At 44.6% G+C, this 26,735-nt stretch overlaps 1 protein-coding gene across 2 annotated transcripts in view; it reads right to left on the bottom strand.

Annotated features, from left to right (window-relative positions):
• The window catches only part of LY86 (lymphocyte antigen 86), a 59,099-nt gene extending 34,568 nt beyond the window's left edge, over positions 1-24,531 (bottom strand). Inside the window, exon 1 of one of the 2 annotated variants that reach the window (XM_025890833.2) lies at positions 24,277-24,531. In XM_025890833.2, coding sequence (XP_025746618.2) covers positions 24,277-24,403 — 127 coding nt within the window. In that variant the 5' untranslated portion in view covers positions 24,404-24,531. The remainder of the gene's footprint in view (positions 1-24,276) is intronic. The other variant, XM_025890832.2, reaches the window with a different exon arrangement.
• Between the last annotated feature and the right edge of the window lie 2,204 nt (positions 24,532-26,735).

Raw genomic sequence — 26,735 nt, 5'->3', positions numbered from 1 at the left:
CTCTAAATGCACAGATTTATTCTGTGTTATCCATGGCTCCACACAGCGCAGAATCTTAACATGAGGATGAGAGGAACTTGAACTTGTCTCCTCGCTGGCAGAAAGTGTTATCATGGTGGCTCAAGGATGGGAATTCCTACTTAGCTTCTCATTCATCTTTACTGCATACCTGACATACAGCCAGAAGAGCACCCGACCTTGGGGACACAAAGCGAATCAGAAAATGCTTCTGCTCTCATCTGGATGATAACACTTCCAGCCATCTAATTATAATACTACAGGACCAAATACACTCAATAAAAGATACATGTATACTCTAAATCTCTTATTTTACGGTCAATGTATAGTCATCATTTTATGGTCTTCTGTGTGCAAGGCACACACTCCATGCTACCTTGGACACACTCCATACTACTTGACCCAATCCCTCTTCATTTAAAACTCAGTCTTACTGATAGTGTTGCCATTCATTCTTTCAATAGTATTTATTAACTGTTTAATATGTGCTGGACACTGCTGGTGGCTGTGGGACCAGGGTGGGGCAGGAACCTTTTGATCAGGTCAGTCTACCCAGAGCCCTACTGTTGGTTGACTAGTGACCAAATTACCAGGGCTTCCCCAAGTCTAGAAGCATCCAAGGAACTTGCCTGTTCTGTTTGGTATAGGTAATTATTTAACTTTCTGTTCCTAATCTGGAGTCAACCCATATGGGATGGAAAACTGGAGAAAAGTTAGATTGTTCTTGTTTCTTTTGTTTTTAGAGGAAAATTAGACCTCAGAGCATGTGTCTCTACTATACTTCAAGGGTGAGGATTTGCATTTCACTAGCAGATAAACCTCTTCCCTGGGAAGGAGCCCAGGGAAGCCTTACACTCCCTGGCTTAGGAATGTCAAGAACCGTGGCAGTGTTTGGTGACACCGAGACACAACCAGGATGCACCTGCCATATTTCATTTCTGCATTTCCTGCAAATCTGTCTGTTTTCTGACAGGGGACAAGAACCGGGCCATGATGCACAGGTGGTTTACTTGATTGCGTGTGGCTATGAAGATGAACTCTGGGACTGTTCTTTAAATGCTGGGCATGCTGAAAAGGAATTCTTTCCTGCTCTGGAAGCCATGAACTAGGTATGGTTTAAGAGAAAAAGCTAAGGCGTTTATCCTCAGTGTCTGGGATTATGGAATATGAAGCATGAGTGAGTAGGGGCTGGTAAACTGGCTGAGAGCTAACATCAGACATCAGCCCTGTCTTTGCTCATTTACAGAACTGGATTTGAAGCCAAAGGACCAGGTGGTTCTAAGATATATATGAATCATTGACTCTGTCCCCTGTCTTGTGGGTGACCAGGACATTGGGTATTAATATCCCTGTTTTGTGATTGAAGAGGTTGAGATCTAGGGCAGTGAAATGACTGATTCCAGTCTCCAGACTCAGCCTGCTGTGGTTCTGCCCTCATACTGCCGAATTTAAGAGACAAACAGCAAGGGAGGTCAACTGACTAAGAGAAGGAAACAGAGCTTTGGACAGAGGCAAAACGAGTTCAAACGCACACACCAAGACCCTGTTCCTCTCATGTCTCAGGCTGATCACAAGGAGGGACGAGGAGGCAGAACCAGCTCCCCAGTTTTGCTAGGCTTGCTGGCTAGGCTCGCTTGCAAGGATTGTTTGCTAGGATTGCGTATGTAGCTCACTTATTCTGCAAAGGGGCAGCCGTTTCTCACCATAAAGGACACTGGTAAAAGCACAGAAGAAAAAGCAAGGGCGTTTAGAGGGTTTTTGTAAGAATTAAGAAAAATAATTCACGAAGCATCGAGGCCAGTGGTAGCCACATTGTAGATATTCAATCATTGGGCAAAAAAAGGGTGGATTCTGTTAGGAGAGCAATGTTGACTCTACTTCCTGTGGTCGTAGAAAACGAAACTTCTTTTTAAAATTTTCTTTATCCACCCCCTTTCATTTTTCCCTTCCTACTCCTAACATAACATAATACAATGAAAGTAAAAATAAAATTTTCTTTTTCACGTTAAGAGCACTCTCGGTTTAATATAATTTAGTAAAGTTCAATAGATATTTCTGAAATAAAACCCGGATGTCAGCTAGGGCCTCTCAGCCCTTGAGATATAAATAGGATCACGTTGAACACGATTAGTGGTTGGGGATGTTCTTCAGTACTGACTCTCAAACGTGGCCGTACACTGGAATCCCCTGGGGGGCGCTGTAAAAATAGTGATGCCTGGGTCCCGTCCTAGACGTTCTGGATACTGCCTGGGCATCACACTTCTTATATACTTCTATTGTCCAGCCCCGTTTGAAAACCACTGTCATAAGCCACACCAGGTTGTGTGCTCGTTCCCTGAGCTTAGGATCCCATGCGTGGGCTTCTAGATCTACTATGTATCACTCCAGGCTGAAACTTTAACCCCTTCATGGATTTCCTAAGAAATGTCCTCATAAACCTTTTCACAAATTTTATAGCTTTTATGAAGATTGCTGAGGCGGAGAGGGGAAGGGTTCACTATATTGCTGGCTCCCTCCCTCCCTGTCTTCATCTCTCTTCTCTCTCTGGAGAAACAACAAAATATTTCCCATTGTCTCGGTGCTCAGGGCTTGGAAGGACACGAGGCACCTCAAGGCCTCAGCAGCTACCCCAGTGACTTGTAAGGGAATTCTTTCAAGAAAGACAGGGCTCTGCTTAGTTAGAATTCTTGGTACAGCCCCTAAGGGTTTTTTTTTTTCTATTTTATTTCAGGAACATCGACTCAATGCCGAACACTAACCCAGGCATGGAAAGGTTTGAGATGGGGGCTCAGGTTCCGAGAGGATAGAGCTAAACAAGGTAGACATTGCGGGCTGTTGGGGGAAGAGGGAGCATAAGGTGGAGGGCACGTGAGGGGAAGTGGGAGGTGCAGGCTGGGAGGAGCCCAGCGGTCAGGACAGGTGGGCCACCTGCATGGGCTCGCTCAGACCTCTGCGCTTAGATGAGAGCAATCGCTTGGGGTAGGGAGCCAACGGATCCCTGAAATTAAAACCCCCAAACCAGCTTGTGATTATAAATGAAACGCATTCTGGCCTTAAGTAAATGATTAAGAGATCAGCTGTGTCTTTTGTGGCCTTAATTGGCTTTACTCTCCTCTGCCCTCTGTGTCCATAAAGGTGACCAAGGTCCAGAGTCAGTCTCAGAAGCTTTGAGTGTCATTCTTGGCAGAGTGAGCCGTGTTGTGTACGTTCGGTGTCTCTCCGTAAACTTCCACGACCTTTGGGGATGGAATGTCAACTCATCCCCCTACTTTGTACTGAGCAGGTTTTTTTCTTCTTAGGAGGCTGCCTGTGTCCCGGGACACAGGGACAAATACGGGCTACACAGAAAGAACAACCTCTTCATTTTCAGCAGAGAGGTAAGGTTTAAGCTATAAACTCTCCAGACAATGTCTCTATAAGAATTTAAGAATGAAAAAAAAAATACAGTCCTATTTCTGAATTCTCCACTCCGATAACATCTTGTTTTGTCTGATTATGCTGTGTAATAGGTACTGGATAATTGTTTGTTGAGTGAATAAAGGAACGTTGATAAGCAATCAGACAGGGGGAAGTAAAGGGATTAAAGTGATTTTGGAAAAGGTCCACCTGCTCCTTTACCTCCCCAAATGTTTTCCTAACACATTTCCCTTTTAATAAGTCTCAGTCTCAATCCGTCCTCTCCTAATACGAGGGGACATAAAGATCATGTTTCCCCCATAGTTCTCAGTACTCGGACTGGGGTATAAATGTTCCTCCAGTGAGACTGTGTTTGGGACACATATTTGAAGTCAAAGCAGCCCGTACAGCCTGCTAGCAATTGGACTTTTCCTAATTTTGGTGGATGCCCAGAAAATGGAGTAGAGATGCTACTTCAACAGGGGAGACAAGAAACCTAATATCACTTGTTTATTGATCTGATCACAACCATGTTTGGAGCTCCTACCATGGGCTGAGCACTGTGCAGGGTGTGGGGATACAAAGACCAGTTAGTTTTAGGCATAACCCCTGACTTTTTGGAAGGACAAAGGAAAGGTAAACAGACCATCTCCACACAGCGTAGCTACAAGGCATAGTGAAGGACAAGGAAGGTGTGCGTAATCTAGCAGGGGTGGTCACAGATGGCCACAAAGTAGATGATGCCAGAGCTTAGACTTGCCAGGTGCAGAATCTGGAGGGAGGGTCATCGGTGGTCACTCTTGTAGCCCTGACCACAGGCAGGTGCTGTTTGAAGCACTATATGTGTATTAGCTCGAATCCTTGCAAAAGCCTTAAGAGGCTCATTATCTCTATATATTAGAGTCTGGGGAACTGAGAGGCAAGGAGGGTTTAAGGAAAGTGTTCAGGGTCACACATCTGGAAGGGGCTGGAGTATGAACCCAGGTAGATTGTCTGCCTACAGGTACTCTTTCTCCAAGAAACTCGGGGCAGAAGGAAAAACATATGCAGAAACTCTGAAGTCCCAAAGAGCATGTAATTTCTGGGAACTTCACCTTTGCCAACAAAGCCCTTAGGCCGTTCTACGTTTGTGGCGTTCACTTTGAATATTATAAATGCAGCCAGTTCAGGGGTGCCTGGGTGGCTCAGTCGATAAGGCATCCAATTCTTGGTTTCGGGTCAGCTCACGATCCCGGGGTTGTGGGATGGAGCCCCACGTCGGGGTCCTCACTTGGCGGGGAGTCTGCTTATCCTTCCCCCTCTGCTTCTGCTTCTCCCATCGCTCTTTCTCTCTCTCTCAAATAAATAAATGAATAGATAAATAAATAAATAAAATCTTTAAAAATAAATGCAGCTAGTCCAGGTTCTTCAAAGACTTGAGGTCAGAAGTGGGTGGTGATTGTTTCAACACACACAGACCTTAAAGATCCTAGAGTCACCTCCGGAAGGATCCTGGAAAGTCCAGAAGGACTGAATTTTCTTGCTTCAGTTGTTTAGAATGGTACTGGAAAGATCGATTTCTGCCCTCTTCCTATTTCCCAAGAAGCAGCTAGCCTTGATGAAGCACAGGGTTCTGTGGCTGTTGGGGTTAAAAAGAGCCTCTGCCATCAATCGCTGGCCCCCATCTTGCAGGTGAGCTCTGAGTTCTCACAGTTTCTCTGGCTTTGCTGATCATCTGCCCGTTGTGTAGAACTGCATGATTGTGCCACTGATGTCCAGTCTGACACAAAACCAGTTTACCTTTTGCAGCCCTTAAATACCCCCCCCCCCCCCCCCCCACATATGCACACATCCCACCAAAACAAAAACCCCAGCCCTGTCTCACTTTGGCCTTTTAGGCGAACCATTTGAGGGGACTCTTTCTAGAAGTACTAGGAATAGCAACTTCTACCCAGAATTTAAGTCAAGGTGACAGCTAGCCATTATTCCACCTCACTGAGGTCTCTTTCCTCACCTGTAGAAGGAGACACTTGGCACCACTTTAAGCTTCACACTTCCTCCTGGTGCCGGTCTCTCAGACGCCCTAAAGGCGGGGGCCATGGAGCCTGCACTGTGGGGCTCAGCATCTGCACTGTCGACAGAACCCCCGAAAGCAAGATGCAGGGCATTGGGCTCAAAAAGGCCAGGTCTTTTTTTTTTTTTAACTTTTTATTTTGCCATAATGATAGATTTACAAGAAGTTGCAAAAAAAGAGTACAGAGTCCTGTATATCCTTGACCCACCTCCCTTCATGGTGACTTCTTACACAACTGGATCTCAGAACCAAGGCATCAGCACTGGCACCATCTACGGACCAGTTTTTGCATGCATGCGCATGAGTATGTCTATGCTCACACGTGTATGTGTGGTTCTATGTAATTGTATCGCATGTAAACACCACCACAATCAAGAAACAGACACAAAGGATCTTCTTTGTGTTCCCTTTGATAATTATCCCCTTCCCTACCCCTAGTAACCACTAATCTGTTCCCCATCAATATAATTTTGTCATCTCGAGAATGTTATATAAATGGATCCATCAGTATGTAACCTTTTGAGATAGGATTTTTTTTTTTCATTTGGCGTAATGTCCTTGAGATCATTTAGATGGTGATGTGTATCAATAGATCATGCATGTTTATTGCTGAGCTGGATTCTGCGGTATGGACGTATCATGGTTTGTTTAACCATTCACCTGCTAAAGGATATTTGGCCAGTTTGGAGCTATTACAAATAAAGCTTTTGTGATCTTTCACATACAGGTTTTATATAGACATAGTTTTCATTTCTCTGGGATAAATACCCAGTACTGGGATGGCTGTGGAATATGGTAAATGTATATTTAGTTTTCTAAGAAACAGCCCCACTGTTTTCCAGAGCAGCTATATATTTTACATTCTCTCCAGTGATGTAGGAGGTCCTTTTCAAGAAAAATTCTTGCTAGAGGAGCTTTTTCCCTGGGGAAAAATCAGAGGAGGAGCTTCTAGTGCAGGACAGGGTCACTAACTCCTATACCTGCTCAGCCTTGGAGATTGTGAACGAGACTCCCTCCATGACATGAGGAGAATGTTCCCAGGAAAACACTGGGAGCCACAAAGGGCGCAGGCAGCCACAGTTAATTATTGTTAATGCCCCTATGGGGTGAGTAGGCTTGGATGATTGTGGTAGGGCACCTCCTTCCTTAGCCACCAACCTTCCTTCCCAGTGCTACCCTCGGGGCCCCAGAGGCAATTTTGGCCACACTCCATCATATGGTGGCCTGCAGAACAAGTGTTAATTCTTGAGATTTGTTTCCCTAATGCTTTCTGGTATGAGATCAACTTGATATATTTTTCATCCCCCTTGGGTACTGCTCTCCCCACCTGTGGTAATGAATTGTCCATGCTGCCTCCGATCCCTCATCAGACTCACAAGAGGAAAAAAATCAATTTACACTTTTCCTAGGAAGCAAGCCTATAGACAGAGCTGACGTGTTGTCTCAGTCTGTCGGCTGCCATGACAAAATACCACAGATCGGGGAGGGGGGGGTTTCAACAACAGACATTTATTTCTCACAGCTCTGGAGGTTGGATGTTCACTGTGCTGGCTGACATGGTTTGTGGTGAAGGCCCTCTTCCTGGTGTAGAGATGGCCACCTTCTCCATGGGTGTTCATGTGGTAGAGAGAGGGTGAGCTTGCTCTGGTCTCTTCCTCTTATAAGGACACTAGTCTTAGCATGGAGCCCCCCTCACATGACCTCGTCCAACGCTAATCGCTTCCTAATACCATTGGAGGTAACCAATGGTATTGTGGTTTAGGGCTTCAACATATGAATTTTGGGGGGATACAAACATTCGGTCTTTCACATGTGTAAAGACCCTCCTCTTCACTGGTAGCATGTTGGCAAAAGGGCATTCAGTTGACACTGTCTCCACATGTGACCGCCTTGACTTAGAATGAAGAGCAGGGCTCTGTCACAGAGAGGCATTTGAAGGAAGAGGAAGTGTTCAAGGAGGATCACCGGCTCCTTCTTCATTAGAAAATAAGAGGCACAGGATCTCCAGGGCATGAAATCAATGCCTCCTAAACATACCATGGAGATTTCCTGAGATGGTGAAGTGGGTACCGGACTTTCTACTAGAGGGTCTTGTACTGAAATCAGGGAAGCAGAATTCCTCATTCCTCAAACCAGTTCACCATTTCTTCCTGTATCCCCCACATTGTGAGATGGAGACAGAATAGGTCTGCTGGATGTCCCAGCTCTGCAATAGAGCTCTTCCTGATGGGGAGGAGGGAGATGTTTCTATGGGAAACTTCTCGTTAGCACTTTGTCGCTTGTGTGACATAGACCACCCCATGGCATGAATAATATAGGACTACAAGCACTTACAGGTCAATGCCAGAGGAGGAAAGAACCAGCTGCCTTTGGCTTGGCAGCCCCTCTGCCAGCAAAATAAACTCCTAAGCAAAGAAAGGGCTCATTTCTCGCCTTCCCAAAATCAACACAATCCTACTACTTCCCTCCTGGTTAGAGGATTAAAAACACTTTCGCTAAAAATGACAACAAAAAAAAGAATTATATTGGAAGATAGCAAACTGACAGGAAAGATAAGATGGGAAACCTGACCTCGGATTAATACATGAGAACAGTGCACCTGCCGAATGCCCACAGCCTCCCTGCCCACCCCCCATTCCCACACTCAGGTTAAATGCACCACATGTTGATCACAGCAAAATTTTAGGTAGATCCCTGATTCAACTCTTCACCTTTCTCTTTCACGTCATTGCTGTAACCATTTGGATATTGTTCAGCCTTTTCTTGCCATCTGTTCATGTGTTTTCAGAACATAACATTTAAAAACTGTTATTGTGTGGAAACATTACTAGATAAGACTGGTGAACCTAGAGCAATTCCAAATACCTTCTTCCAGGCTTCAACCTGAGAAAAGTGGAAAGAATCGTCCTGGGCTGGGAAACCTTTTCTGATACAAAGAGATATAAATTATAGGTGCTGCCAACAGCTTGTAATTATAAAAAATTGGAAGCAACCAAAATATTAATCAAAAGGAGAATGGATACAATTGTAGTCAATACAAGTAATTATATACTCTGCAGCTGTGAAAATGAATTAACCAAAGCTACGCATGCTAGCTACCGCCTGGAATAATGTCAGACATTGGTCCCCAAAGAAATTGTTCAGGCAACTCTCTTACTAATTCCAATAATTTTTAGATTAGGTTTTTCTGCATGGCCAGTCCTATTGTATGCATATAATAACCTTTTTGTTCCCTCCTTTTAAGTCCTTAAGTATTTTATTTTTCTTACTGTGCTGGCTGGAGCCTTCAGTGCACTGATGGATAGAAGTGGGGATGGTGGGCATGCTTATCTCCTTCCTGGTTTTAAAGGAACTGCTTTCAGCGTTTCGCCATTAAATCTGATGTTCACTGTGGGTCTATATTTTAGGTTTATATTTTAGACGTAAAAATCAGAGAGCTGATTTTTTTTTTTTATGGAGGCTCCACGCCCCAGCATGGAGCCCAACATGGAGCTTGAACCCACAACCCTGAGATCAAGACCTGAACTGAGATCAAGAGTCAGATGCTTAACTGACTGAGCCACCCAGGTGCCCCCAGAGAGCTGAATTTTAAAGTTCAATCTAGTATCCTTTTTAAAAAAAATATCAGTTTACCTTAGTCGATTCATATATATGAGAATCTCTTATACATTTGTAATTATTTCTCATTTATAGTTGGGTTTTCGTTCCTTAATGCCCTGATCTTTATATACTCTTTTGTCTCCTTCTTTCCAACATTCTTTTGGATTGATTCAAGTGTTCAAATTTTTTTTTTTTACTAATTTGAAAGTAATATACTATATTGCTAGTTTTTAAAATAATTACCCTTGAATTTCTAACATGAAAATTCTACGTAATAGAGCTTCAAATGAAACATTATCTTTTTTTCTTTTTGTTTTTTTGGCATTTATTTATTTATTTATTATTGTGGTAAAAAACACACAGCATTAGATTTATCATCTTAATCATTTTTAAGCATATAGTTCAGTAATGTTAAGTATCGTCACACTGTTGTATAACCATATGACAATAGAACTTTTTCATTTTGCGAAAGTAAACATGATTTTAACCCTCTCCCTGAAAAATACAAGGACAAGGTCATCAGAGTGCTTTATGTCCCATCACCAGCTCCTTCCTTCACATGCTATTATTATCCTGTAGTTTGAGCTGAATTATTGCTTTGTGGTAGGCAGCCTCCAGTATCACTCCCAGTGGTCCCGGCTCCTAATTCGCACCCTTATGTAAAGCTTTCCCCTGAGACCCAGTGACTTGCTTCTAAGCAGTAGAGCATGGCAAATGGGTTGGGATGTTGCTTCTGAAATTAGGTTACCAAAAAAAAAAAAAAAAAATCTGCCTTTCTTGCCCTCTCATACTCTCTCGCTTAGAGCCTTTGCTCTGTGGGAGCATGGTGCCATGTTGGGAGTGGCCCCGTAGAGAGACTTTCGTGGCAAAGAACCGAAGCTTCTGGCCAACAGCCATCGAGGACCTGAATCTTGCTGACAGCCATGTGAGTGAGCTTGGAGTGACCTTCTGGGGCCTGACTCTAGCCACATACTCATAGGAGTTTGGGAGCAGATCTTCTCTCAATCAGGCCTCAAGATGGTTGCAGCCCAGACCAACCCCTTGATCAGCATTTCAAGAGACCCCATGTCAGGGACACCCAATTAAACCACACCTGAACTCCTGCAGAGAGTCTGTGGTTTGAAGCTGCTAGGTTTTAGAGTAATTTGTTATGCAACAGTGGAAAGCAAATACATTCCCTTTTCAAATTGGACATTATTATCATCCTTACATTCATTGCTTATTTGAGTTTCCTAAATCTTTGCTTGCCATTCAAACTTGTATGTCCGAACTCACTTCTGAGAGATCATTTTATTTCCTTCTGAAGTATCCCTTGGAAAGTTCCTTTACTGAGAATCTTTGGCAGGCAAACTCCAGATTTTGTTTGTTCAAAAAAAGTCTGTAATTTAATTTCTAGGCTTGGGATTTCCTGGATCATCAAGATGATAGAAATTTGGGCCCCAGACCTATGGGCTCTTTCATCTGCAGCTGCTAATTCTCAGGGAAAACTTATTTCTCCAGAGACCAGGTCAGTTAGATAAGTTTCCTTGTCTTCTGCTTTTGCCGAATTATTATTTTTTTCTTATTCACTTTTTAAAATTGTGGATATAAGTTTTTGAAGGACCGAGCTTCATGGAGGGGTCAATTTCCCGTCTTGCACAGCACAGGACTATGCTACCAAACTCCCACACAGCCACTGAGGCCTGAGTTCTGGTTCCTGGAGACAGACAAGTTTTCTGAGTTTGGACAAGGCTTCAGTGCCAGTTTTCCTCTACATTTGGGCTTTCTCTTTGTTTTGGTTCCTGGAGACTTCCTATATTTTCTTACAAGATTCAGCTATGCTTTCAAAAATCAGGACACTTGATACCTGCTAGCAAGCCTGTGCTTTGTTCGACCACTGGTTCAAATAAACCAAGAGCCATTGGCAATTTTTCTTCAGGTTTTTTTTTTTTTTTTTAATGAACACACTCGTATAAGAACTGCTCTTTAATTTAGCTAAAACCAAAGCCAAGTGTGTGGCAGAAAAGCTATTGTTCACCCTGGAAAAATTATCTTCCTGCCCACTCTCTACACCACTTGGATCCCAAACAGCTCAGTGTAAGTCAGGCTAGAAATTAGAGTCTCTGGGGGAACTGAGGCTCCTACTACTTCCCTTTTGGAATAGCTTTTATCCTGGATTCAGACCCAAGCCAGCTGACTCCAACGGAGTAGGGACCGAAGGATTTGGGCATTTAGGCATCTGCCTGATGGCTGAAGCTGGCTGCACTTAGCAAGCTTTTCTATATATGGAGAAAAGACCAGAAGAAGCAGGACACTGGCATCAAGCTTTAGGACTTTAAGGGCCCAAGTCACCTATCATATGTTAATCAGGTGTCCCCTGTCCCGGTTATTTGTTTCCTAACTGTTGAGGTTCCTAATTTATGAGGTTCAGACCACAGAACAAGGCAGCTCTATTCTAAACATGCTCTTGCTTTCACTGCTTTATAAAACCATATCTTTTTTTAAAATTATATTATGAGGTTATGTTAATCACCATACATTACATCATTAGTTTGTTTTTTTTGATGGACTTTGTCTAATTTTTTTAAATTTTTTATTGTTATGTTAATCACCATACATTATTACATCATTAGTTTTGGATGTAGTGTTCCATGATTCATTGTTTTTGCACAACACCCAGTGCTCCACGCAGAACGTGCCCTCTTTAATACCCATCACCAGGCTAGCCCATCCCCCCACCCCCCTCCCCTCTAGAACCCTCAGTTTTGTTTTCCAGAGTCCATCGTCTCTCAAAAACCATGTCATTTCTAAGAAAGATCTGCAATCAGTTCATTTATGGAGCCATTGGTCCTCTCAATATTATTTTTTTAAAGATTTTATTTATTTATTTGACAGAGAGAGACACAGCGAGAGAGGGAACACAAGCAGGGGGAGTGGCAGAGGGAGAAGCAGGCTTCCCGCGGAGCAGGGAGCCCGATGTGGGGCTCCATCCCAGGACCCCGGGATCATGCCCTGAACCGAAGGCAGACGCTCAACCAGCTGAGCCACCCAGGCGGCCCGGTCCTCTCAATATTATAAGAAGACCCCATAGGTCTTCTGTATATACAAAGGCTCTTGTTTTATAGGATCCTGGGCAAGAAAGGATGTGGACAAATTGCCTTAAGAGAAGGGCTGCATAGGACTTTGGAGATAGAGGTAAGAGAGAGAGGTCTGATCTTGCTGTACGTGAGGTCTTTGACCTGAAATTGTGTGAGTTCACCCATCATGGCTTTTATGCTGTGAGAGCAAGCAGAGCAGACCTGGGAGATCCCGTTGTGTTCAGCTGCCATGAAGCTTTGTGGCTATGGTTAGGACACACTGCCTCTCTGGCTCAAGTTGTTCTGAACGAGGAGGCAGTTGGATGGAAGCCCTGAGGGTCTATCTGGCCAGGACACTTCCCAAATCTGTAAGAGGTCCCCAGTCTACCCTCAGCCTGTAGACAAGGAAAGGCAGAATGCCGACCCCTCTCTATGTGCCTGCAAATGCCAGGCTCGTGGAGAACTAGATGGTCATGTGACACCCATGACCACAATAGATGCCATAAGGCAGACTGTCAGAAACTGATCCTTGGCCTCAGAGATCAGTAAAGCTGCTCTAGTACCTCACCCTGTGTGTCCCTCTCCTCCATCTGTAGCTGTCCAGCCACTGTGAACTATGATTAGCTCCCCTGGCCTCGGACCTGTAAACAGACAGCAAGGAAATGCTAGTGTGGTGTGCATGCTCATCCCTGAGAAGGGGTAGGGTGGGAGGACACCCCCGGGAACTTGCTCTCTGCTGGTTGGGGAGACGCAATTAGCAATACCAGACAGTTGCTGGGAAGAGACAGAAAGACAGTGCTTGTTGTTTTGAGCTCTTGAAGACCTTGTCTCTTATGACTCGTCTTTGAGAATTACTTAGCCAGCATGTCTGGGAGCTGCAGTGCTAACAATGGCAGGAAGGAAGTCGGGTCACATCCCAAGCACTAGATGAGCACGTAGCCTCATTCTTAGTTCTTTGGGGATTCAGAGTGGTTCCACCCCTATGGACAGATCAGAGAGAACAATGCACTTTTCTCTATCTTTGGAAGTAAGGTAAGAGTAAGGACCAAGAGTTCTGACTGAGCCAGAAAAAAAAAAATGGAACAGAAGGACTGATGAGCTTGAGGGCTCTCATATAAAATTCGGATAGAAAGCTGGACAACAATCAAATCAGCACCAGCAGTCATGGAGAAGATACAAGTAAAAGGACAATTCAGTGCTATCTTCAAAGCTGCTGAGTCAGCCAAACGTTGTGCAGATGAGTCTCAACTGTACAAAGTCTATCATTTCTTCTAAACAAGCCCTCTAATTATACATTTGACATTACTCTGGGTGGTGTAAGCTTCCTGCAATGCTGACAGACCAGGTTAATGTATAATAATGCTAGGACAGTGAGTAACATCCCAATGACCCTGGGAAACACACATCTTTTCTGGAAAAAGCACCAGGATACAGGGAACTTTGTGCAAGGAAGGGGCTTTAAGTCTTCAAGTTGTACTAGGTCAGTAAAGAGAGCTTGCTGACCAGCCATTGATCCCACAGTCAATAGGCTGGTAACTTGGAACCTGTATCCTTGGCTAGTCTGAGGTGATATCTTTGGTCTGGGGCATCCTAGACACCTAGAAAAATACTGAACTAAGTATGACTATAACCCCAGGATGATGTAAGAGTACAGGTAAGAGTAAATATCACTGTAATAATGTTAAAGACATAAATATAAACCCATGTTACCGATATTTTGAAAGATACTGTAGTTTAACAACAAATGGTAGTAAGTGGAATACCTTGTGGTAGTTTGTGTCTGCTTGCCTGCTTTTAAAGATTTTAAAGCATTTAAGGAAATCTGCTGTTTTAAGTTAAATACTCAAGACAATTCTATTAATAAACATGTGACCAATGTATGTGTGTCTGCAATAAAATTAATTTGTTTAATTTACAAAATTTTCACTTAATTGTATAAGTAGTATTTAATTGTTTAAGGGGGTTTTATAATATTGTACAGGAAGATTAAACTGAGCACTAAAATATATGGAGGACCTTTGAATAGGAAAGATCCCAGCTATGGGACATGATTCTAATGGCTAACAGACAGAGGTAAGGCTGATCATTCTGTTCTGGATTTCTCACTGGGGCTGGCTCAGTTCCCACCTGGCCATAAGGGGCTATGTCAGGCTTCAAATAAGGGAGCCCATTGACTGCACTTCTTCGACTGTAAATTGTGCTTGGAAGCAGCATTTTCTGGGCTGAGGATCTTTTCTTTCTCCTGCTAGCCATTGGGTTGGTTACCACTCACTTCTGTCCTGAAGGCAGAGAGGCGTGGAGGGAAGTGGTACAGAATTTCAAGAAGGGACACACAATGATGCCTTCTCGGATCCCCAAAGGAGGCTGGCGGATGTGACTTGCACATTGCCCACTGTGCATGAATCATCCATCAGCTGCACCCACAGGGATGGTTAAAGGGTTGTTTCTGGTGGCCCCCAGAATACCTCTTACGATGCTCACTTGGCTTCTGTAGGGTTCCAGAACAGAGCTACTGGATCAGGGGCCTGAGATATCACTTTACAAGGCATCCCAGAAAAGACCTAACACCGACTCACACGGCACACAGTTCCAGCACTGGTCACCCTTTTCTTTTCATTAAAATGCCAACCGTGTTGTTTGGGGTTTTGGAGGGGAGCATTTGTCTCCTGCCCAACCCCAATATGTGTGACCAGCACTGCTCCTGTGTTGTGCCTTCCAGCTTGCTCTTACCAGCGTTGCAGGGGGCTCTGCCAGGTTCTCCAGCTGCACAGTTTGGGGCTGGAAAGGGGCTCTTTCACCTTCACCTTCCTTGACCTGGACAAAACAAGCTGCTTTAGTCCCCCGCACTCCCCCTTCTGCAGTCGCAAGTCTGAAACCTTGCCCCGGACCTCACACTGTGGCGGCTTCGGGAGTATATTGTCTGTGTTGTAGTCTGCACAGAAATAGCTGCAGAGCTGGACAGACAGTCTTCCCCCATCTCTACCTCTTCAAAGATTCTACTCCAAAACATGAGCAAAGCCGCTTCTCATGATTTTGCTTGAGGATGGAAAGAGCAGTGAACAGCACCCAGGAAGACATTTCCTGACTGCACCCAAGAGTCTTTTAGACTTACTCTTGGCTTTTTCCCCCTCTCTTTAGGTCCCTAGTCATTAAGGGACTCCGCATCTCTTTTAAAAAAGGGCTTGGGAGCTGAGTGAAATAAGTCAATCAGAGAAAGACATGTATCATATGACCTCACTGATAGGAGGAATTCTTAATCTCAGGAAACAAACTGAGGGTTGCTGGAGTGGTGGGGGGTGGGAGGGATGGGGTGGCTGGGTGACAGACATTGGGGAGGGTATGTGCTATGGTGAGTGCTGTGAATTGTGCAAGACTGTTGAATCACAGATCTGTACTTCTGAAACAGATAATGCAATATATGTTAAGAAAAAAAAAAGAAGAAGAAGATAGCAGAAGGGGAAGAATGAAGGGGAGTAAGTCGGAGGGGGAGACGAACCATGAGAGACGATGGATTCTGAAAAATAAACTGAGGGTTCTAGAGGGGAGGGGGTGGGGGAATGGGTTAGCCTGGTGATGGGTATTAAAGAGGGCACGTTCTGCGTGGAGCACTGGGTGTTACGCACAAACAATGAATCATGGAACACTACATCAAAAACTAATGATGTAACATATGGTGATTAATATAACAATAAAAAAATTATAAAAAAAAGAGAGAGAGACAGCCGATTCAAAAAAAAAAAAAAGTGCTTGGGAGGAATCACACCACCTTGGAGGTGTGGCTGAAAGGACCTCACAGAAGTGAGGAGGAGGAGTTCTGTGGTGTGGTAGCAAGAACTCACCTACAAGATTTGTTCTCCAGCTCCTGTTCACTTTCAACTTTTTCCTCTTCCCATCTTTGAAAGTCTGCATCTCAATGTTGACACTCATATATATTTTACAGATGCTCATATAAATATATATATTTTAAAAATAATTTTCCCATCTTTAAAAGTCTGCGTCTCAATGTTGACACTCATATTTTTATATATTTAATAAATATATTGATTTTAAAAATAATAGGAATTATAATTACAGGTGAGCTCTTGCTACCAAGCCACTGAACTATTATTTTTATTTTTATTTATTTATTTATTTTTAAAAGATTTTATTTTATTTATTTGATAGAGAGAGACACAGCCAGAGGAGGAACACAAGCAGGGGGAGAGGGAGAGGGAGAAGCAGGCTTCCCGTGGAGCAGGGAGCCCGATGCGGGGCTCGATCCCAGGACCCCGGGATCACGACCTGAGCTGAAGGCAGCCGCTTAACGACTGAGCCACCCAGGCGCCCTGAACTATTATTTTTAAAATCAACCTTCTGCCTTTAAGTTTGAGCAAAAAGACCTCGCTATGCTCCCAGCAGCTAACTGTTTCATCTTGAGTGCCTGTTTATCCCTTTGAAATGGCATCGTTGTCTCCCTGCCTATTTGTCTACTTTTCTCTAATTGTACAGTATTTAGATCCCTATTAATCCAGGAAAATAAACGAAGAAATTGCTTTCTGTGTGCAATATTTTAAAGTACTGTTAAATGACTATGTGGCAGGTGATATTTTCCATTATTATTATTTTTTTGATAGTGTTGCTTCTTTTGTGTTGTTTTATACTCCATTTATTTCAGAATTACTAGGCTTTGAGGAAAGCAGTCCCCCCCACCCCCGCTGCCCTTTCCTTCCAGGGCAGTTTTAAAATAACTTTTCTACCAACGCTTTATCAACATGCTTTTCTCTGCAGCCAGGTCATTTGCAGTTTACCCTTTATTTTGGAGGAGTTGTTGCCAGGATTGCTTTGCATTTTTAAGGTCTGATTAATTGTCCTGTTTGACTATCTTGATGGGTTACTCAGATGCACGTGACTTGATTTTGACTTTGTAATGAAAGATTTTTTTGGAGGTCAGATAAAGTGCCTGCCCTGCTGAAAACTTCAGCACACATGCAAAACCTATTCAGGCAGATATGGACAAGGCTGACTGCCTTCAAGGAGAGAGGAGCAGGTGTTGATTAAGTATGAAGCATGGTGACCAGATGCCATGGTCCCCTGACCCTGGAACGTCCCAGATGGCTGGCCCTGGTCCCTTAGGAACCACCCACAGCCCTCAACTTCCTGCTGGAGATAGGGCTCCCCCTCCTCTCCCCACTCACCAATTTGTCCACCTAAAAGCTGCTGGCAGATGTGGGGGAAATAGGGTTTCCTTATAAAATAAGTAAGCCAACCTCAGAGGAGGGCTCCGTCTGAAAAATAACTGTCCTCGCTGGTAAGAGAATGACCTTTCATTTCCTTTTCTAAAAATTTGGTAGATGATGAGAGACTGTGGACTCTGAGAGGGTTCTAGAGGGGAGGGGTGTGGGGGGATGGGTTAGCCTGGTGTTGGGTGTTAAAGAGGGCACGTACTGCCTGGAGCACTGGGTGTCATACGCAAACAATGAATCATGGAACACTACATAAAAAAATAAATTAATTAAAAAATAAATTAATTTAAAAATAAAAAATAAAAATAAATTAAAAATGGAAAAAAAATTGGTAGATGTCATTTCCAAACACCTTGCCACAAAAGTGAGCTTGGTACACAGGGCTAAAAAATGTAGATGTGGGTGCTCCTTCTCTTCTATGGCTGCTACAGGTCTCTGATGGATATTTGGGAAGAGCCAAACTGGCCCAGCTCTGAATGCGCGCGGAGAGGGGCGGCTGGGGTGGGGGAGGATGGGACAGTCCTTGAATCAGAAACCAAATCTCTCTCTTCCTCCTTCACTCCCTCCTCCCTTCCTCCTCTTCCTGCTTCTTCTGCTAGTGTAGGGTTTTCACTTCCTCACCCAAAGACTTTGTTTTTGAGCTGTCTCTTCTCCCTATCCCTACCCTATGCTGGGATCAGATGCATGGGTTGCTCCATATTGGAATTCCGTAATATAGCTTTAAGTCACTGGGAATGGAGTCAGACACTTAGGGTTGCACCAAGGCTCAGGTATGTTACCTGATAAGATAGTTAATATGTATGTACTTCAGTTTCCATATCTGGAAAATGGAGATAAACATGCTACACACCTCGTAGGACTGTTTGTAAGGACTGAACGAGAGCTTATAAATGGAGGGATGTTATAAATTATATAATGTTACGCAGCAGCAGGAGATTATTATGGAAATGGTGATACCCTCAAAGGTGTCGTACGAATTCCTGCACTCACGATGGTTTTGGTGTCAAGATTACTTGGCCACACAGCCTCTCCATGGTTAGAATCATCAGAAGACACAGAACTGGAGGCTCTGATCTGGTGAAGAGCTTGAGAGATTCTTTCCTACCCTTGACCAGGGAGCCAAATAGTTAATATTTCAGGATCTGTGGCCATGTAGTCACCATCACCCTACTTATGGGAGAAGCCATAAGCAATACAGAAACAAATGAGTGTGGCCATGTTCCAATAAAACTTTATGGACACAGAAATTGGCATTTCATGTAATTTTCACATGTCACAAATATTCTTCTTCTTTTGAATCTTGTAGCCATCTGAATGTGTAAAAACCATTCTTAGCTCACGGGCCATTAAACCAGGCAGCATGTGGGATTTGGCCTGTGGGCGTCATTTGCCAATACCTGTCCTAGACTACTCACAGGAGCCATGGGAATGGCCAGGTTGACTGTATCGGAGATATCAAAAGGGAGACATGGAGTCATTTAGGCACGTGTCATAGGTACTTTACTTTTTATGACCCTCTTCTCTGCCTGGCTGATGTCAAAGCATGTGAAAGCATATCAAAGTATGTTAAATGACAATACTGAGGTTCACACTCAGGGTTCTTGTCAAAAAATACAACCTAGCTCCTTATCAAAAAACCCAAAACAGTAAACAACAATGGCAACAAAAGTATTTATGGATGGCTGTCTGGAGCACATGTGGCTAGTCCTATAGGCAGTCTAACTTTCCCTTGAGCAATCCAGACCTGCAAGTGCTCCATTCATGGAAGCCTCTACCGCAGCCATTTGCAAAATTGATCCTGAGTTGCATTTTGGTGATGAATCCTTGCTCCTTGTTTCCATGAAAAACAGTGGTTGGGAGTCACATCGCTTCAGGTAGAAATTCCTCTCATAGATCATCCCAGTATCAGGAAAAGCTAGACGTCTTAAAAACGGATTTTATTTTGCAAGCAATGTAATTTTCTTGTTTGATATGGCTTCAAGGAAGCTCATAATCAAATATACCTCTATTGACTAGAAAATATTTTGCAAGTCATCAACAGCAAAGATTTATGTGCTAAGTATGTACTATGCACTTTTCATACAGTTCTTTTCACTTAATCCTCACATAGCCCTGAGAGGTAGGTAAAATTATTATCCCTATTGTAATGGGCTGAATAATGGCTCCTGAATGTCCTAATCCCCAGAACCTGCCAATGTCACCTTATATAGCAAAAGGAAATTTGCAGATGGGATTAAGTTAAGGATCTTGAGATGGGGAGATTATCCCAAGCTCAGTGTCCCCATCAGAGGGAGGCAGAGGGAGATTTGGCATAGAAGAAAGCAGTATAAGATGTTGAAGCAATGTGCTATCTTACTGGCTTTGAAGATGGAGGAAGGGGCCATGAGCCAAGGAATGCAGTTGTAGAAGCTGGAAAAGGCCAGGAAAGAGATTCTCCCCTAGAGTTTCCAAGGGAGTGTGGCCCTTCACTAAGTGAAGTTGACTTTGGATTTCTGACCTCTGGAACACTAAAAGAATACACGGGTGTCATTTTAAGCCACCAAGCGGTAACCATTAGTGCATCCATTGAAAACTCATATGCCCACTTTGCAATCAAAGACAGGAGAGAGAATATTGCCCAAGGTCTGGAATGAGGTTGGCTGACCTCAGACTCCCAGATCTTACTTCTTACACTGACTTATCAGTTCTATGTGTCCTGATCTCTCCTGGATTTATTATCCCCCCCGCTTCCCGCTCCTTTCCCACTGCCTCCTTCATCCTCCAGTCCTGTGGGATTTTTCAATCTAGCCTGTGAGCTGGTATGATAGAGGCAGCATATAAATAAATATATTGGTGGACATTTGTGGCATGTAAACGGGGTGGGGTCCCTGGGTTTTTGCTAGCCCTGGGAATTGTCTTATGACTTAGCAAAAGAAAGGCCCCAGGCTGCTTTTTCCCCCCTTCTGTCCCTCTTTACTGTAGCACTAACAGTTGAACAGAACAGGATTTCTGCTTTTTCAGAAAATTGTACTCACTTCCTGGTCAGTATTCAGACACCAGCAACTGCTTGTGAGTTTCTTTCTTTCTCCCCAAGGATTTTTATGTTATTTAAAACAGTGTCTAGCCTAAGAGATGCCCCCCCACCACTAAAATTATAAAACAAAACAAGAAGGAAAAAACGAACCCAGAAAACAGTAGATCCTTTGTTTTTACTTTATTTTATTTTTGTCGGATGATGACCCCACATCTGTGTGCATGTTGGGATTCTAGAAGACCCTGACGTGCGTGAAGGAGATCTGAACACCAGGGTTTAGAGGGTCTCAACACATGGCCTTTGTTCTATGTTATAGATGTGAAAGCCTTGGGAGCAGGGGTGGGGTGGGGGGGGCTGCCCTGCTGTGAATGCAGCAGCTATAGGGAGGACTATCTCCATCTGGGGAGGGGTATGCGACCATTCAGTTCCTGATGCCTCAGCGGTTCTCAGGAGATGAGGCAGGACCCACCTTTAGAGAAGCTCTAAGACACTGCTTTTTTTTTCTGTTGACACCAGAGTATATCAGAGATTCCTTCTGATGTTGAGGCTGTTGATATGATACTAGTTTGACCTGTCATATTTCTTTCCTGGATTATTATTATTATTTTTCAAAGATTTTATTTGTTTATTTGACAGAGAGAGAGAGAGAGAGAGAGAGAGAGAGAGTGAGCACGTGAGCATAAGCAGCAGGGAGGGGCAGAGGGAGAGGGAGAAGCAGGTTCCTTGCTGAGCAGAGAGCAGGACATGGGGCTAGATCCCAGGACCCTGGGATCATGACCTGAGCTGAAGGCAGAGGCCTAACTGACTGAGTCACCCAGGCGCCCCCTGGATTATTGATTCTACAGGCTATAAACCCTGGCTGTGGCCTCGAATAGCTTTCAATCTAATATTCATTCTTCTACCCATTCCCTGAGGGAATCTTTCCAAATGCAATCTCCTCATTGCCAAAGGGATGCAGCCCAATCTCGTCTCTTACTGCATTAGTCAGGGTTCTCCAGAGAAACAGAACCAATGGAAATATATATTAGAAAGAATATATATAATAAAAGAAGATTTATCAGAAGATATCGGCGTACATGATTATGGAGGCTGAGAAGCCCCATGATCTGCCATTTGCAAACTGGAGACCCAGCAAGGCTGGTGGTGTAGTCTGAAGATCCGAGAGAGCCAGGTAGCCAGGAGTGCTGTAAGCAGGTCAAAGTCCCAGTTTACAGTCTGGCTGAGAGAGCGAATCCTTCCTCCCTCCACCTTTTGTTCTCTTCAGGCCCCCAACAGATTGGATGGTGACCACCCACACTGGGGAGGGAGGGTGATCTGCTTTTACTCAGGTCACTGATTTCAATGCTAATGTCTAGAAACACCCTCATAGTCATACACAGAAAGTATTTAACGAGGACATCCTGTGGCCCAAATAAGGTGACACATCAAATTCACCATCACACCTGGGCTCTCGTCACATTTCCTACCTCATGTCTCCTCAGTCTCTGTGTTCCAGCCCTTCTGCAGCCCCCTGAACTCTCTGCCTGGTCACATCTCCCTGTTGTCAACATGCCATTCTCTGTGCCAAGTCATCCTTCCCATTCCTCACCTCTACCACCGGTCTTCTGACAAAACCCCAGACAGCAGGAGATTAAAACACAGCCTCCAGAGTCAGCCAGACCTGGGATCAAGTCATTTCAATTCCACAGATATTTACTTCATGCCTTCTCTGTGCCCCCAGGATGTAATTCTGCCACTATTACCTGTGTGTCTTTGGAAGAGTTACCTGACATCTCTAACTCTCGTTTAGACATCCATAAAGTAATAATGCATAGGAAGCACTTAGCCTGGCACATATAAACCTTCCACGGACATAAGGTATTATAATTACTATTTTTTGTCATTCTTTGAGGTTAAGGTCAAGCTTGATGACCCTTCCCCTGGCAGGGTTAGACCCCTAAGGTCACCCTTTCCAACCACCATGAGCCCTGGTGCATGCTATGTGCCTCTATTCCGGCCCTTCACACACAGCATTTACCCTGTTGTTAAATTGTCTGATCCCACTACTCTTTGATGAGAACTGTGTCTCCTCCATCCCTTTTCTCTGAGGGGCCAGAGCAGGGCTTGTGCTGACATTTGTTGACTCCACGGAGCAGCTACCCGGAGGGAGGAGTTATCCCCAGAGGCCGGTGATATGCTTTTGTTCTTCTCCTGATGCATCCGCTTCTCTTGCCTTTCTTGGCAGTGACTTGAAAGGCTGTGCCAGGCTTGGCTGCAGGCTGCAGGCTGGTCTGGGGGAGGGACCAGCCATGGCAACCTTTTATGGGAGGATGAATTGGAAAAACAAATCCCGAGCAGTCCATTCATCTCAACTCTTGCTTCTCATCCTGCACCTACAATGCATAGATGCCAACAGAAAGCATCCCATCCCCATGGGAAGAGCAAGAGTAATAAGATCAATACCTACAGCATCTAGCCATTCATTCTCTTTTACATTAGAAAAAAAAAAGTTTTTGTGCATTTCAGTGTTCAGTGTTCCTTGTTTTTAAAAGAGTAAAATCAATTTAGACAAATGGCCCTGGAGACCAGCCTCTCCAAAAGGCAACTCCCTGGGTGGCAGCTGCATGATCAGCTATCTGCTCAAGTGCAACATCTCCACTGCTCCCCAGATTATTGTGAGGCTAATTTAAATACTGACAGAGTATCACTTTTCCAGCTCCTTCAGTCCAAACTGCATTTTGCTTCCCGTCTACCTCCAAAGTGTCATATTTCACACTGGCATGCTCTTCCTTGAGCCTGTCCTCTAATCTTCATTCAAGATGTGATCCTAAAGCTGAGCTCATTTTTCCCCTCTCAAGCCCCCTTTGTGGACTGAAGTGTGCCTCCTCCCTCCCCCACCAAATTAATATGTTGAAGTCCTGACCCTTAGTACCTTAGAATATGATTTTATTTGAAGATGGGGTCTTTAAAGAGGTGATTAAGGTTAAGTGAAGTTCTAGGGATGGGCTCTAATCCAATAGGATTGGTGTTCTTATAAGAAGAGGAGATTAGGACACAGCCAGGCACAGAGGACAGACCAAGTGAGGACACGGGGAGGACAGCCATCTACAAGTCAAGGGGCGGGACCTCAGGAGACACCAACCCTGCCAACACCTTGATCTTGGACTTGAAGCCTCCAGAACTGTGAGAAAATAAGTATCTGTTGTTTAAGACCCCAGTCCGTGGTACTCTGCTCTAACAGCCCTTGTAGACTAACATATACTCCAAAAGGTTGGTTCAGACACCTACTGCAACAGTTCCCTGCGTTCTGATTCCTTAGCTTGTATGGTTTGTTGGTAAAGACGTTGGCCCCATTGGGGTAATAACCATGGCTCATACCCTTCGGTTATGCCTGGCCCTAGAAAAAACCCTGGCATTGACGGCCACAAGGTAAGTGCTGAATTAATGAATGAGCAATGCTACCCTAGGAATGTCACAGGAAGGACAGAAATCTTCTCTTTTGATATATGTGATCTTTTCACTCAATTTGCAAACTCAATAACCTGGAAAGGTAGCCCAGGTATACAGTTTGGGGTGGGGGTGACTAATGGAAGCATCTTTTCTTAATTTTGAGCTAATGAGGTTTCATGATTTGGTAGACTCCTCAGTCATTTTGGGTTTTTTCTGGCTCTGCAGTTTTAGTGAATTGCTCTATTTAGACTCAATGCCTTTTCCTTGCCCTCTTTGTGGCCCTCTTCGGGCCCTTTCCGACTTCCCACCCCACACCTCTCCTTCTCCCAAGGGCTCTCAATGGCCTTGCAGACCCACTGCAAATGGACAAAGTATTTGGGTCCTGGTCCTCTCACCCTTTCCCACCCCAGCCCAATGCTTCCGCAGCTCCCATCTGCGGGCCTTCATTTCCCCATAAACACAAACGACCACGTTTTTAAAAGACCTTACCGCAACTCTGGTAGAGCACTTCCAGGTTCCCATCCCGGCAGACCGTGTGTGTGGGCCAGGCTTTGTTGCTACTGCGACTCAGAGATAAGAGACTCCAGACGAGGAGGGCCGCTGTGAAACCCTTCATGGCCAGGCCTTGCGTGTGACTGACAGGAAAAGAGTGGGCCCCAAACTCAGGGCCTTCGGCGCTTGTCCTCTCCCCCGCTACAGGGGTGAATGTTCAGTTTCACTTCTTCTATTTTATGCTCCTGAGGAACCACTGTGAGATGCGAAAGGCAGTTAGCAGGGGCATTTGAATACTGTTCCCCCAGGACCTTTGACACTTGAATCAGCAGGGTGAGGTGGCCTGTGTCTAGGGCAGGCTGGATATTGACTCTCTGCTTTCACAGGGAGGAGCCAGCAAGTAATGCATGACCTCATGCCATGGGCCCCCTCCAAATAGCCTTCACAGAGCGATCCCTCCACCCCCACGTGGAGTAGCGAACTCAGGAAAGCAAAAAGCACAGGCCTCCATGTGGTTTTCCTCAGCAGCTCCCCATGTCTCCGTGGGCTCCCGATGTGGGCTGTGGACCAGGGACCTGGCTGGGGCTGGCAAGCAGCGGTTGCCATTTTGAGGGCTGCAGAGTCACATTTGGGATCTGGAAAGAGGCTTTTGCCCTGTTGGCATTTTCTCTCATCTGGCTCCAGCCTCACTCTCAGGATTAGGGTTTCAGCAGTGAATTGTGCAGCCGTGAGAACAGAGCTTGTTCTGGGAGCAGCCGATGTGGCCTCTGGAGATGAGGCGGAGGGAATGTCCCTGAGAGGCCAGTGGTGTTCTATTTCTGGCTTGGCTTGGGGGAAGGGGTGAGGAAGGATGGGGAAGTGAGGGCCTCCCTTTTAAGATGGTGTGTGTGGTGGGGGTTGTCTCGGTCATTGGTGGGATTATTAATATCACATCCCACTTTCTTTTCAAAGCTAAGATTCTGTTCTGTTCCCCTATTCCACTACCTCTGTCGTGATCACGACAGCAAAATTTCTCAGCCCTGGCTCCCCACCCCCACCCCACTCCACCTTAGTTTGAGAGAATCAGAGTCAGGGCCAAGGCCAGCAGATTGGAGGAGTAACAGAGTACGCTATTTCCCCCGGGGAGGAACAGCATTTCTCTGAGCTCACTGGGTAAATTGACTGTTTCTGCTGATAGGTAACTTTGGTTACCTCAGAACTTTTTTTTGAAGTAAGTGGAATTTAATTACCAGTGAAAATAAATACACTGACTTAATTGATGAATACTTAGGATTTCTTAGGAAATATCACAGAACGGTCATTTGGGGAAGGGGCAGGTCTGGGTTGATTTTTCTTTTCTTTTCTTTTCTTTTCTTTTTTTAGGTACTCACTTACAAATAAGTTAGTGATGTCGGCTTTCAAGTGATTCCCAAAACGTGATCCCCAGACAACAGCAACAACTTCAACTAGGAGATTGTTAGAAATGCAAATTCTCCGGCTATATGCAAGACCAACTGAATCAGAAACTCTGAGATGGGGCCCAGCACTGTTTTTTTTTTTTTAAATTCTTTATTTAAATTTAATTTAGATATTATGTAGTGTACTATTAGTTTCAGGGGTAGAGGTCAGTGATTCATCAGCTGCATAGAACACCCAGTGCTCATTACATCACATGCCCTCCTTAATGCCCATCACTCAGTTACCCCCCACCCTGACTCCTCCCCTCCAGCAGCCCTCAGTTTGCTTCCTATGATTAAGAGTCTTTTATGGTTTGTCTCCCTCTCTGTTTTCATCTTATTTTATTTTTCCTTCCCTTCCCCTCTGTTCATCTGTTTTGTTTCTTAGATTCCACATATGAGTGAAACCGGTCTGAGGTGGTGTTTCGTTGTGGTTTTGATCTGCATTTCCCTGATCTGGCACTGTGTTTTAATAATCCCACTGGTAGTTCTAGGACAGGAACATGGAGGTTGTCCCTAGGGACCTCCGGCTACTCTAGAAGATGTCGAGAAAGCTCTGAACAGTGAATGAGCAGAGCAATTGAGACTAAACCCTGCACGCCTGCAGAGCTCAGCATGACCAACAAACACACTAGTAGAAGGACCCAGGAGGGCAGAGAAGCGAGCAGATATTCTGGTAGAGAGCTGTGAGTGGCTGCCAACAGGGAAACCATGTCGTCTGAGGACCAGGCTATAGGTCGTGAATCAAAGGACCTAGTGATGAAAAGAAGCATAATTCAGGAATTGCAGTGACATTTGGGTATATTCAAAATGGACTACTGTGAGGCTCTGGAGGCGTGGTGGGTTGAGACAATGAAGGTCAGACTTCAGGGCATCAGCATCAGCTGGGGGCTTATTAACATCTAGATTGCTGGGCCCTAAACCCAGAGTTTCTAGGTTGCAGATTCAGGAAGTCTGGGGTGGGTTCTGGGAGCCTGCATTTCTAACAGGTTCCCAGGGGATGCCAGGGCTTCTGGTCTG

This window comes from Callorhinus ursinus, unplaced genomic scaffold, assembly GCF_003265705.2.
Source record: "Callorhinus ursinus isolate GAN/ISIS: 27379988/994484 unplaced genomic scaffold, GSC_fseal_2.0 scaffold26, whole genome shotgun sequence".
Classification (NCBI taxonomy): Eukaryota; Metazoa; Chordata; class Mammalia; order Carnivora; family Otariidae; genus Callorhinus; species Callorhinus ursinus.
The sequence above is the reverse complement of the archived record's forward strand: the minus strand, read 5'-3'. Positions and strand labels throughout refer to the sequence as shown.